The sequence below is a fragment of the Cibotium barometz genome, chromosome 9 (assembly GCF_041138505.1).
Source record: "Cibotium barometz isolate CiBa-2024 chromosome 9, ASM4113850v1, whole genome shotgun sequence".
In the NCBI taxonomy this organism is placed as follows: Eukaryota; Viridiplantae; Streptophyta; class Polypodiopsida; order Cyatheales; family Cibotiaceae; genus Cibotium; species Cibotium barometz.
This window is the reverse complement of record NC_141054.1, coordinates 31,225,397-31,239,160: the sequence shown is the minus strand read 5'-3', so window position 1 is coordinate 31,239,160 and position 13,764 is coordinate 31,225,397. Positions and strand designations below refer to the sequence as shown.

The following is a 13,764-nucleotide window of genomic DNA, read 5'->3' as shown; positions in this document are numbered from 1 at the left end:
GACCTATGGCATCGACTATGAGGAGACATTCAGCTTAGTTACGAGAGCGGCAACTGTGAGAACTAACATTTCTATGGCTACAACGCGGTTGGTCTTTACATTAGAAGGATGTAAAGAATGCTTTCTTGCATGGTGATTTGTAGGAAGTGTACATGATGCAGCCCCATCGGGTTATAAGAGTGATGCATAAGTTACGTAAAGAGCTCTTGCAAGCACACACAAACCCTAGAAGAGAACACACAAGATGGAGGCTAAAACTTGTTCTTCTCCTTCTTCACAACAAAAGGGTTCTACCAAAAGATAAGGGAAATACAACATAAGCACTAAAGTACTATGTACATGGAGTCCATAATGTGAACGCGCTAAGTGAGCAAGCTAGCAAGATAAGTATGCCATAACTCAATGTTGGACTCGTAGTCCAACCAGCTGTAGAATCACTGGCGAAGATCTAGCATGTCAACATCCTACCAAATACACCAGTGATGTAAGTGGTAGAAACGATCACCCAGGCATATCATAAGTGTCAGCTCATGTTGAGCTTGACATCTCAACACTTCCCGTCAAGCTCAATGCCATCTCTAGGACTCCAAGCATAGTCCAGAATATGTGAAGCTTCTATGCTCCTAGGGCTTTCACTAAAATGTCAGCTACCTTCTCCTCTGTGTGCTGACATACATGAGATCAATGTCTCTCGCTAAGACCCTCTCTCTCTGATGAAGTGATAGTGGACCTCTATGTGTTTGGTTCGTACATGAAAAATTGGGTTCCTCACCAACTGTATACTACTAAGATTGTCACAATACATGACAACCTATCTATCAGCCTCCTGCAGCCCCAAATCACCAAGTAGCTTGTGCAACCAAGCTACCTCACATGCTGCCATTGCAGCACCTCTATACTCTGCATTTGTACTCGACAGACAACTGTTGGCTGCTTCTTGCTCCTCCATGTCACAGCACCACTCCTAAAGGAGAACATAAATCCATTGGTAGATCTCCTATCTGCAATACTACCAATCAAATCTGCATAGGTGTATCCAAACTCCTGCAACTCTATACTAGCCATAGTCTACTATAGACTTCACATAGTGCAATGTGCGCCTCACACCATCCAAATGTGGCCTCCAAAAAGGAACCTGTATAGTTCAAATCTAGCTTGGTGATCGTCATGTAAATCAAGCTACCCACTATCTTCCTGTACATAGTGGGGTTCTCCAAAATCTCACCCACAACTGCACTCAACTTGCCATTTGAATCTAATGGCATAGAAATTGGCTTACAACCAACCATACCATATTTGGATAGCATGTCCAATGCATACTACCTCTGTGTGACAGCCATATGCCCTCGACCATCTAATAACTTCAATTCAAGGCAGTATCTCACCTCACCCAAATCCTTCATGTCAAATTTCTGCTTGAGGAGACATTTCACACTCTCAACTTCCTCTCCACTATCACCTCCAACAATCAAGTCATCTACATAGATTGTGATGATGACCACAAGACCCTTATCACTCTTCCCCACACATAGAAAGAATGATCAGCATCTGCCAACATGAAAACCAATGGTGATAAGATATTGTGCTATCTTATCGTGCAATGCTCTCGGTGCCTGTTTCAAGCCATATAAAGCTTTACGCAACTTGCATACAAAATTAGGGTGACCCACATCTTCATAACCTAGTGGTTGATGGTCCATATACACTTCTTTTTGCAAATCACCATTCAAGAACACATTCTTAAAATCCATTTTTTGTAAAACCCATCCTTTTGATGCAGTCCACTACAATAACAGCTCTCACAGTTGCCATCTTGGCCAACAAGGCTAAACGTCTCCTCATAATCAATGCCATAAGTTTGAGCATAACCTTTGGCAACCAATCTTTCTTTAAATATGCTAATACTTCCATCTGAGTTGTGCTTTATTTTTGTATACTCACTTGCATCCACCAATAGTCTTCTTATCCTCAAGAAAGGGCACCGATTCCCAAGTCTCATTTGTATCCAATGCAGCTATTTCTTCATCCATGGCTTTCTCCCAATATAAAATCCCAGTAGCTTCACAGTTTCTTCAAAACATGTGGGTTCGATATTTTGCATAACTTTAGCCATATATGCCTAATGATGAGCCACATAACCATCATATGTCAACATGTTTTCTGAATCTCCCTGACCTGCGTTGTCCATGATCACTGCCTAGCATTTTTGCAGCTTCTCTTGTGTTTCTTACACCAAGTGTTCTAATAGCTGGAATCACTTCACATGCTTTCATGTCTGCTTTTCAGCCATCACTCTTAAATTTTAAAAATGAGTGAAAACTTCTCCTTCATGAGACACACCCACACTTTCCTCGTGTGATCATCAATGAATGTTACATAATACCTGCAGCCACCCATAGATGCAGATTTCGCAAGACCCCATACATCTGAATGCACCACGTCTAGTACATTCTTGCTCACATTTCTATCATGTGAAAACACATGCTTTCTCTACTTTCCAAATTGACATGCTTCACACACTTTCTGCATACCATCAACTTTAAACGTAGGCAGTCGTGTCACAATTTCTTTAGTCTACATAGACTTCATTCTTTGCACATTTACATGCCTAATTCTCTTACGTCAAATGTCTGTATCTGCAACAACTCCTGAACCCTGTGCAAACATTGTAACTTTCACTTCATGCATATTTACATCTAGTGTAAACCTTCTGCCCACTCTATTGCCTTTTGCAACCAACCTACACTTGTCTTTAAAGTCTTCGACATAACAACCATCATGGTTAACGCGTACCTACTACAAACCTTGCGTCATAGTCAATGTCATGAGTTATGCTTGACCTGATACACCCACATACATCTAATTGCTTTCTTTTCTTTAGGAAAAGGAAATAACTCCAAGTTGCATTTGCATCCAATGCTGCCATCTTCTCATATTTTATTTCCAAGTGCATGCTCAAAACAAGCGGGCTCCAACTCTTATTATTGCTTTAACCATGTAAGTATGGACTATATATCTATCATATCTCAACCTATCATCAATAGGGTATTTGATCCTCATTGACCTGCGTACACCTCTACCAAGTGTCTTTCAAATAGCCTTGGTTCTCCTCACACTAGGAGTAACCAACTAACAGAATGCTAAGCTCACTAGAGTCACTATCCATGTATGAGTGACATGCTGACAAATCAAGCACAGAAGGTTGATCTACCTTTTCCTTCTCTTTATGTGAAACATTTATACCTACATTTATCCTCAACGTGTTTGACCATAGACTAACACTAAATGCATTGCTAGAGGACTCTCCAGGTCCACTAAGTACCTATGATTGTTGCTCTACATGTGGGATAGCATCATTACTTATATTTGCATCTTCTGTTGCCTTCACTGTAGCTGCTCATCTCATCAAAACATTTGTGCTTACTCGCATCTCACGAGTGGTAGGGTTATAATATCTATAACCTTTTGTTCTAAAGGATAACCAATAAAGATACATTTCACTGCTTTTGGATCTAGCTTTGTTCTCACTTCTTTTGGAACATGTACATATGAAATACATCTAAAAACACTTTCAAATGAGACACATCTCGTTTTACGCTTGTAAAATTATGTTCAGGCATCATACCATAAACAGTTGCAGTGAAGGTCTTGCTCATAATGTAAATAGTATTTGTTGCTGCTTCTGTCCAAAAGTAATCTGACATATTTTTTTATACATCAAGGCACATGCCATTCTACAATGTGCCTATTTTTCATTTCTACAAAACCATTCTGTTGTTTTACGAAGTATACTTGCATGTGAACTATCTCTTGATTCCCTACTTTCTCATTAATCATTGAACTCATTGGAGAAATACTCTCCCCCATTATCTAATCTTAGGTATTTTATGTGTAAGCCTTTTTCTTCTTAACCAAGGCTTTAAATCTTTAAATCTTTGAAAGTGAGCAAACACCACTTTTCTTCTTGATGAAATATATCCACACTTTCCTAGTGTGATCATCAATGAATGTAAAATAATAATACCTACAGCATCCAATTGTTGTAGTCTTGGTTGGTCCCCATACATCCAAATGTATAGCATCCAATGGCCTTACATTGATATGCTTTTCATACAGGGAAAGCATGTTTGGCCCGCTTACCAAGCTGGCATGTTTTACATACTTTATGCATACCATCAATCTTAAACTTTGGCAAACCTACAATAATATTTTGGGCCTACATAGACTTTAATCATTATATATTCATTAATGAATTTAAAATAATAGTACATGCAGCCTACAATTATTCCAGTCTTGGTTGGTCCCCATACATCTGAATGTATATCATCCAATGGCCTTACATTGACATGCTTTTCATGCAAGGAAATCATGTTTGGCTTGCTTACTAAGCTGGCATGTTTCTTTTACTTTATGCATATCATTAGCCTTAAACTATGCATAGTTACCTTGATGTAACTTTCTATTTTTGGTATTAGTCTACTTTTTATAGCAGTCCTTTGCCATGTTCCCTAGTTTGTATACTATTTACCATGTGCCCTAATTTGCCATAGAAATATCACTCTATGCTATTTGTATTTTGAATTCTTTACCATCACCTCGGCCCCTCTAGTGGCCTCTTCCACCTGTTTATACATTTGGTTTGTATTGTTATTGTTACCCATGAATTCTGTTTCTTAAATGTCATCCACCTCAGTCTCTAGATGACGATCTACCTCTGCCTTTACTTGTATTTGAGTAGAAGGCCTGCTTATTTTAATTTCCAAAGGACCTTCCCCAATGTTCATCTCCCCACGTATGAGAAGAGCAATCAGTTCTTGAAAATTAGGAAAGTTCTCTCAAACTCTAATAGAGGTCTAAAATTGATTATACTCCTTGCCAAGACCATTCAAGGGTCACCAAAACCATATGATCCAATAGACTGAAGTGCATTTACAAGACCTTTAACCTTCACTGAGTAATCATTTATACATTAGCTTTCCTATGGTCACATTATGTAGCTCTTGCTTTAGCTGCATCTTCCAAGTTTGGGTGTTTGTGTTGTACATCTTCACCAAGGTGTCCCAAGCCTCCTTAGGTATTTATACATCTTGTATATGCACAATCATAGAATCTGCTACACTAATGGACAACCAATATAGCACCTTTCTGGCTTTTTCATACCATACTTTATATGCATGCACCTGTTGTGGGGTTGGATTTTCTTTAGCAATCTCCTACTCCTTTTTATCACTTGTGTTGATGAACTCCCAATATCCTTTTCCCATATGAAAATTGATCAGCATAAAGTTCTATTCTTAGAAGTTATCCTTGTCTAGCTTCTTGCTCACAATATGTGATAGATTGTCGGACATCTTTATTTGCAAAAAACAACTTGCTTGCAAAAAACCTTCTACACTTGTAGCAAATCTATAACCTTCAACAGCGGTACTGTAAACCTATTATATAATGCTACTGTATGTAAATCAGTCAAATAATCATACATCCACCAACATCTGCAACACTTAGATTCTCTGTACAGACTATTCTACAATTAAATTTCTGCTACTTTTCTTTGATTAAAAATAGGCATATATAGTCAAAATCGACACTTTTACAGAGTGCTTATGGAAATCTTGTAGAGCCAAAACGAGGTCTGAAATGCATCCAAATCGCACCAAAACGCAAAAAAGTAGTTAACTACACATAATATGGTCTTCTTCCTTCATCGAGGAGGATGCCTCAATCTGAGATAGTGACTTCCTTGTCTGCCTATAGGTTTCATAGTTACCAAAGATGTTGCTCCAAAATCAAAGACAGAAAGAGATAAAAATACCCTTACCTGTGTACTGCTTACTTGCTTCCTTGCTTGCCTTGTTCGTACCTCTTGCTTTCCTCCTTAGCTCTCACACAAATTGGAGCTCTACTACCATAAAGAGAATGCAAGGGAGAGGGAGAGCTTGAGTTCGTTCTAGCAAACACACACACACACACACACACACAAGAGAAAGCAAGACATAAGAGAGATAGATGGATAAATTTTCTTCTATCTTCTTCTCTTATCTATAACCATTAACATAAAAAGATAAGAGTACATACTATAAGGGAAAACAATGGTTTCCTCCTTAGCTCTCACACAAACTGGAGCTCTGCTACCATAAAGAGAATGTGGGGGAGAGGGAGAGCTTGAGTTCCTTGTAGCACACACACACACACACACACACACACACACACACACACACACACACACAAGAGAGAGAGCAAGACATAAGATAGAGATGGATGGATAAATTTTCTTCTATCTTCTTCTCTTATCTACAACCATTAACATAAAGAGATAAGAGTATATACTATAAGGGAAAGTACTCTCCTACTATAACTTACAATGGTTGGTCCATAGTGTGAATGCGACTATATGAGTTAGCACTATAACTATGTTATACTTTAATCTAAATATGGCTGTCAGCATGTCGTCCACACTGGCAGCATATCAAACATAATCTCACCAACCATGCTAGTGACATAAGTGCAAAGCCTATCACCCATGTAGGTCATCAATGTCTGTAGCTCGATATCTCAACAAACAAGAATTTCGACAAAGCTCTATTGGTGGGGAAATAAATAAAAAATTTAGACATGCATTGTTTGGGTAGGTTAGACTCTTTAACCTATTGGTCATCAAAAAGGGTCTCGGACTATGTTTTGAACAAGTAATCTTGCTCATCCAAAAGCCACCCATCCGTCTCTAGTGAACGTGCATAAACAACCTTAGAATAGTATTGTTGCCCAACCTTGCACCCCCTATCCAAGAAAGTTGTGTAAGGACCTTGTCTACTTGCAAGACAAGTCTTTAGATTTTGCATAAATAACCTTAGAGTAGTATTGTTCCCCAACCTTCAACCCCATATCCAACAAATTTGTGTAAGGACCCTTGCCTACATGCAAGAAAAATCAGTAGATTTTGAAATTGTACTACTAACATAATTTATTCAAAATGATTCTTTTTGTATGCTTGATTGGAAACACTTATTGCAATATGCACTTCTTTCTATGGATGTCTTTCCCAATTTTGAGCATTCCAAAAGTAGTTAGGCCTTAGAGTTACTTTACAATCCATAAAAGTTTTTCCTCTTTTCTTTATGAGGAAAAGTTACATGCTATTTTATTAGAGCAAACACATTAGATCTAATGACTAGATTCCATTCTCTCTCTCTCTCTCTCTCTCTCTCTCTCTCACACACACACACACACACACACACACACACACACACACACACACACACACACACACACACACACACACACACATTGTACTCACTTGTATCCACATGATCATATTGTACTTGTATCCGTGTGATCATTATGATGCTGAGATAGGCAAACATCTAGTCTCCTTTGATTATAGTCTTTTAGTCTTTTCCATGGTTCAATATTCCATGGATTGGATGTACTACTTTTGGTCTTTTAAGGACATTAATATTACTTTCTTTATTTCTTTCTTCTTATTCTTCTTCTTCTTATTTTAGTCTCATAGACCCATTGGGTTTTTTGAAGATGTTAATACTACTTTCGTTCATTCATTCTTCTCTTCTTCTTCTTCTTCTTCTTCTTCTTCTTCTTCTTCTTCTCCTCTCTCTCTCTCTCTCTCTCTCTCTCTCTCTCTCTCTCTCTCTCTCTCTCTCTCAACATCCTTCTTGTGGTAATGGACTACAAGGCATCTAAAAACTAGTTTTTGGTGTTTATAAAATGCTTGATTTTTAGGTAGCTTAATCTTTGTGATTGTCAATGCTTTATTTTTAGGTATCTCAATCATTTTATTCTACCAACATTTTTACGTAAATGACATCATTCATTCATTCATTCTTCTTCTTCTTCCTCTCTCTCTCTCTCTCTCTCTCTCTCAACATCCTTCTTTTGGTAATGGACTACAAGGCATCCAAAAAGTAGTTTTTGGTGTCTATAAAATGCTTGATTTTTAGGTAGCTCAATATTTGTGACTGTCAATGCTTTATTTTTAGGTATCTCAATCATTTTATTCTACCAACATTTTTACATAAATGACAAGATCTTAGTACAAGGAGAGAAATCTCTCACCAGTCACTCACCTTTCAAGCTAGAATTGAATGGCATAAGCCAATAAATTAACCATGGCAAAAGCATATGAAAACACATAAAATCATAAAGGAATTAACACAACACAAAGCATTGGGTGCAATATGCCCCAAAGTAGCTCTGCATGATATCATAAATGATAAGTATGCGCTATGCACAACCCTACACCCATATGACATCCTAGCAGTCGACTATGCTTCTTAAAATCCAAAAGATATTTAGTATAAGTGCTTTCCATGTGTGTGGTGATTGATGATTTTGTGAGGTTTAATTATTTCCTCTTGATAAACAATTAGAGGTGGCTCTCTTCACATAAGTAGGATGTGAAGAAAGTGGTCCATGATGTGAAGGAAGGGGTCCACGATGTGAAGGAAGTGGTCTTTTAAATGGTTTCAAACAACAAACTAATGTAAAAAGAATAATGAATTTGCCAGTGTGATGGCAGATCTAATCGATATGTAAGGTTGTTAATCTTTTTAGTGACCCTAGATAGTCCATAAAAACTTTGTGCCAAATTTATTATTGGGTTCTTCTCAATGCTTTTGATTTGTCTCTTTTCAATTCTTTAGAGGACATAATCACCTTCTATAAAAGAAATGGCTTTACGTTTTTTGTTTGCTTGTTTAGCATATGCTTCTTGGGATTTATGTATAGCTTGGCATACTTAACTAAAATATATTCGCAAAATCTTGAGTAAACTCATTAGTGGCCTCTACTTTATGAGAAAGGAAAGAGGTAGGAATGGGTAAAGCTTTCCCATAAATACTCTTAAATGGTGCATGGCTTATATAACTAAATGAGGTGTATTGTTATAAGCAAACTAAAGAAGATTAATGTATTTATCCAAGATTCTAGGTTGGGTTTCTAAGTAAGTCTCGAATCGTACTATTAATAACTTTAATTTGGTTCATTGGACTCTAGATGAAATGTGGTCATGTAATATAACTAAGTGCTTAAGTTGTCAAAGAGAGATAGTCCAAAAAAGACTGCAAAACTTAGAGTCACGATCAGACATAATGACATGGGGTAACCCATGATGTATAAAGATTTGTTTGATAAACAAGTGTGCATCTTGTTGAGATGTCAATGTCTTTTTGAATTGGAATAAAATTAGCTTGTTTACTAAAGCGGTCCACTATAGTTCAAATCATGTTATTATGACTTGCTGCCTCAGTAGAAAAGCCAGTAATGAAATCCATTGATATTTGCTCCCATGGTTCATTAGGGATGGGTACCATCAGTAGGCCTTGAGTCTTGCCTTTGTAGCTCTTGATCTTTTGGCAAGTCATGCACTCAACAACATATCTAGCTACATCATTTTTCATCGTAGGACAATATAATTCTCTAGCAACATCATGTAATGTAGAGGATACCCCTTTATGACCCCATGTATTGAGGCTGATGCATCTCCTATAAAATAATTAAATGGTCGTTGATACATAATATTTTTTAAAAGAAAATATATTCTTCATTTTATGAGTACTCACCATTAGGAATCTAATTATTATCTTTCATTGAGTTCAAAGGCTCCAAAATTCGGATCCTTCTCATAGGAATTCTTCATGGCTGCAAAGGGTGAAGTCTCTATAGCCGAGATATGATTGATGCTTAGTATTCTACTTAGAGCATTAGCCACTACATTTTCATTACCAGGTTTAATATTATATCATTGGCTAAAAACTATGAATAAAAGACGCCCATTCGATATGTTTGTCTGAAATCAAGGATTGAGAGAGAAAATGTCTACTACTTTGTTGATCACTCTTCATTATAAATTTTTATTGCATTAATAAATTAATTCAATTAAATTTCCTTCTTTGAATCTCTTTTTAGTTGAGTCTTTGACACCCAAAATGTGACAATAGTATAAGCTTATGGTCATTTACTTTAGTTATACTAATAAATTAATGTCTACTAAAGTAACCGATCAAGAATTTATATCTAAACATTTCAATTTAGTTAGAAAACAAGGTGATGGTCTCAACTTTCAAAATTACATTGATAATAAAACAATGTATATGAACCCTTACTTATATTTGAATCATCTAGTAAGAAACTTATGAAAATAGTGTTTATCATTATATAAAATGACTAAATATTCCACTTAAAGCCTTATAAGATATTTAAAAAATGCGTGAAGTAGTTTGTTATTCTATAGTAATGAATATGGTTCAAATTTATAAATTTTCGTCTAAAATAAAGTGCCTAAAAAAATCGATGAATATGTGATTAACTCTCACGAAATGCACCAGCAAAGCATAACATCGAACATAACATGTGCGCAAGATTTGATCCTAGTCTATAATTATTTGATTAGCTATACAAATCTTGCACACACAACATGTGCTCTGGTCTATAATACTAGCTATAAAAATCCTCAAAGTTATTTTTTTAAAGACAACTAAATACCTTAAAATTTTCATTAAGACTTAAATTTTAGAGTTCTAATTGATTTTTGAGCCTAAGATGGATTATATTACTCCATAGATATGTTTATGAAGCAATGCTCACTCAAAAAGTTTAAGAAGCAATGAGAAATTAGCTAATTAAAACCTTTGATCAAAATATAGCCTAAATAGCTCTGCATTACAACATCGTCTATGGTGTCCAAACTAGACCTACATTTTATGTTACTCAACCACAACTTCTTCCTATAATGGGGCTTATATAACATGAGCTAAGTAAACCCATTATTAAACATAGTGAGGGTGTACATTAATATCTACAACTAGCTCTTAAGGGATTGTAGAATCTCTTAGGAGTAGCTCCTTGCTTTTTTTACTAGCTCTTAAGAGACTAAATTGCATCTCTCAACAATGTAACATCAATAGACGAATTCCAACCACCACAATAGAGATTATCCTCTGTGGACTCAATTGAGTCTTTCATTAGGTTTTGCTATGCCATCGCCTTCTAATAGCAACAATAGAATACAAAATAATGCCTTATGGTGAGAATGGATCATTGTAAGCACATTTCAACACTTGATTTGATTTTAGAGCCTCTTCCTTCACACTTTCCATGCTTTGAATCCATGTGGCTGTATCTTGATGCTAAGGTATAAAGAGGTGTCAATATATGCATCATCTAAAAAGCATGACAATGTGGTCATATGATTCTATCTCAAACGAACGATTTACACTTTGAGGTAATAAAATGGGAAAAAAATATGTTCAAAAACAGTTCTTCGAAATATTGAGCATGGCTCAAATTAATCACAGTTAGCCTTTTATTATATGATAATCACCATGAAAATCCTATAATGATTATAATTTGTGCACACATGAGATTTGCCTCTACATGGAGATCCAATCATGGGTTTCAGAGATGGATCTCAGATGTGAGCCAGTCGAGCCTCTCATTACAAGGCTTGTAGAGGTAGCCTGATTTTATTTTTTCTTTGCTGGACATGATGACATGCATTTTAACCAAGCTTAAACTTATTTTCAATAGAAGCCACAGTGCCATCATGTTAGATGGAACCCCTTTTTATTTGGAAAAAAATTTGATCCTTAAAGAGTGACTTGTGCATATACAATGTTTAGCAGTTCCACCTACACGTGAACATCTCAAAATTGAGTCTCTCATTCAAAGCTTCTCATTAATTATTACATTTGTGCATCATGTAAGTCAGATTCACAATGCGTAGCTGAAATTTGTGACCCATCTCTATGCCCCTCTTCCCACATATGCATTTGCTGCACCAGCAGCCGGTACACCCAAGCCCGTGGCATGAGCCGAGGCCTTTTTTGCCTCCACAGGCCCATTACTTGATTCACTGACTAAAGAGGAGGTGCTGCCCTCAGCTTCTTTCAATTTCACCAACTCATCAATACAGCGAAATTGCCATGGCCAACGCGTATTGTACAGAAACTGACGAAGATCGAAACGGTTGTCCTCTGGAGAGTAGTTCTGCAATGAACACATGGTCTTGTAGTTATTAAAACTGCCATAAGTATTCAAGACATGGTCATTGCATACCTATGGAAACATGAAATAAGAGAAAAAAGTAGAGTTTACAATGCCACCATCATCAAAGTAGGAGATAAGGATACAGATCACAATGCCAATTCATGATGCCACATCATCAAATCATACTCTACACAATGAAGTTCATACAAAATGTATAAAATTCAATGTGGTCCAGTCTCCATGTTTATGGTATCCACAGATGTTGCATGCACAAGACATCTCCTTCACAAAAACAGCATGACAGAAGCTCAAAAAAATGATTACCTCTGCATGGTATGAAGGGGTAAGAGTTGTCATCTTGTGTCGGTTCATGGAATAGTATCTGAAAAAATCCTTCACCTTCACAGCCACTTGCGCAGGTGTGAGTTTGCCCTCCCAATGGTGACAAAGATTCTATAAACAAACCAGCAAAATGAGGTGTAAATTTAAAGGAAAAAAAAAAAACAGAATTACATGCATAGATGATATCCAAAGCACTACACCAGACCTTAAACATGGAGACCGGACCACACATGAAGATCTTGCGAAGCCGGCCATACATGGAAAGCTCTTCATAAGTCATCCCCATGTCCACTTCATCTAGCTGCCAAACATGAAATGGTTCAAAAACATGTTTTCTACGAACCCTAAAAACCCCATGTCTTTCTTTTCGAATGCCTCTCTACCAGCGCACGCACTTCTCTTCAGGGACACAAACCATTTTCAAACTTACGGCAATCCATGATTTTCGATCTCCCTCATGTCCATCACCGTATGAGGTGTGGAGACAGCTCTACAACCCAATCATGCTTTGACATATCATGCCTTCATTGTCCAGCCGTGGCTGCTTGGCATACGTCACAGTTTCCATCTATTTTTCATTTTCATTATGCTTTGTTTAGGTTACAGAGGATGCCCTATGCACCTCCCAACACTGTACTCACACATTGTATTGTATTTGTCTCATGGCTGTTTTGGTCCTGCAAAGATGTTAATAAAATCCTCTTTTTCTCTCTCCCCCTCCGACGATGAACATTGACACCATGTATCCTGTTACAGGAAAGCTGCCATATGATTGGTCCGCTTGTTTCATTGTACATGCAGGGCCCACTTAGTACAAAGGCCCTAATTCTTTTAGTAGATATGCTTTTGTTCTTTTCATGTCCAATGACTTCTAGTCCATACATGGATCGTATGTATTACTTTTTGGTCTTCATTGACAGACTTGGTGGGCCAGGCTCTACACTATCTGATACGTTGGTACCCATTTTGCTTTATGCAGACGACATAGTACTGATCTCAGATTCAGCAGAGGCACTACAGAGACACCTGATGGCATTGCAGGCCTTTTGTGAGCAGCAGGACCTCCCAGCTAACCTTGACAAGAACAAGGTTATGATCTTAAACACCTCACGCCCTGTGGCTTCCAGACTGAGGTTCACATATGCAGAGGATCAGGTAGACAGTGTCACCTTTTCTGGACCCTACTTCACTATGCACCCAGTGGCCCAGGCTTGACTGCCAAGAGGGTATGCAGCTTTGGCTCGATTGGAGCGACAACGCTTCCACGCTCACTTTCAGGAGCCTAGCACTAAGGGGTGGCCACTTGTGACACCTGCTATGATGTATGGGGCCACCTTTGGACCTGACCTTGGGAGGATATCGGGAGGAGGATAGAGAGATTGCAGGTCATGATGTTTTCACGGATGATTCGGAGTGAGCCTT

The 13,764-nt window shown here is 37.5% G+C and overlaps 1 protein-coding gene across 1 annotated transcript; it reads right to left on the bottom strand.

Annotated features, from left to right (window-relative positions):
- Positions 1-11,560: 11,560 nt before the first annotated feature.
- Positions 11,561-13,048, bottom strand: LOC147635458 (glutamine-dependent NAD(+) synthetase-like). Its single transcript, XM_086802738.1, has 3 exons — positions 12,548-13,048; positions 12,325-12,453; positions 11,561-12,000 (listed from the first exon to the last, which is right to left on the bottom strand). The coding sequence occupies exons 1-3, from the start codon at positions 12,626-12,628 to the stop codon at positions 11,758-11,760; spliced, it is 453 nt and encodes a 150-aa protein (XP_086658864.1). The 5' UTR covers positions 12,629-13,048; the 3' UTR covers positions 11,561-11,757.
- Between the last annotated feature and the right edge of the window lie 716 nt (positions 13,049-13,764).

Coding starts and splice junctions, on each gene's coding strand:
- LOC147635458 (XM_086802738.1), bottom strand. CDS start 12,628: ATGGGGATGACTTATGAAGAGCTTTCCATGTATGGCCGGCTTCGCAAG. Junction 12,454..12,547: donor GTCCGGTCTCCATGTTTAAG/GTCTGGTGTAGT, acceptor GTTTGTTTATAG/AATCTTTGTCACCATTGGGA. Junction 12,001..12,324: donor CCCCTTCATACCATGCAGAG/GTAATCATTTTT, acceptor TGTTCATTGCAG/AACTACTCTCCAGAGGACAA.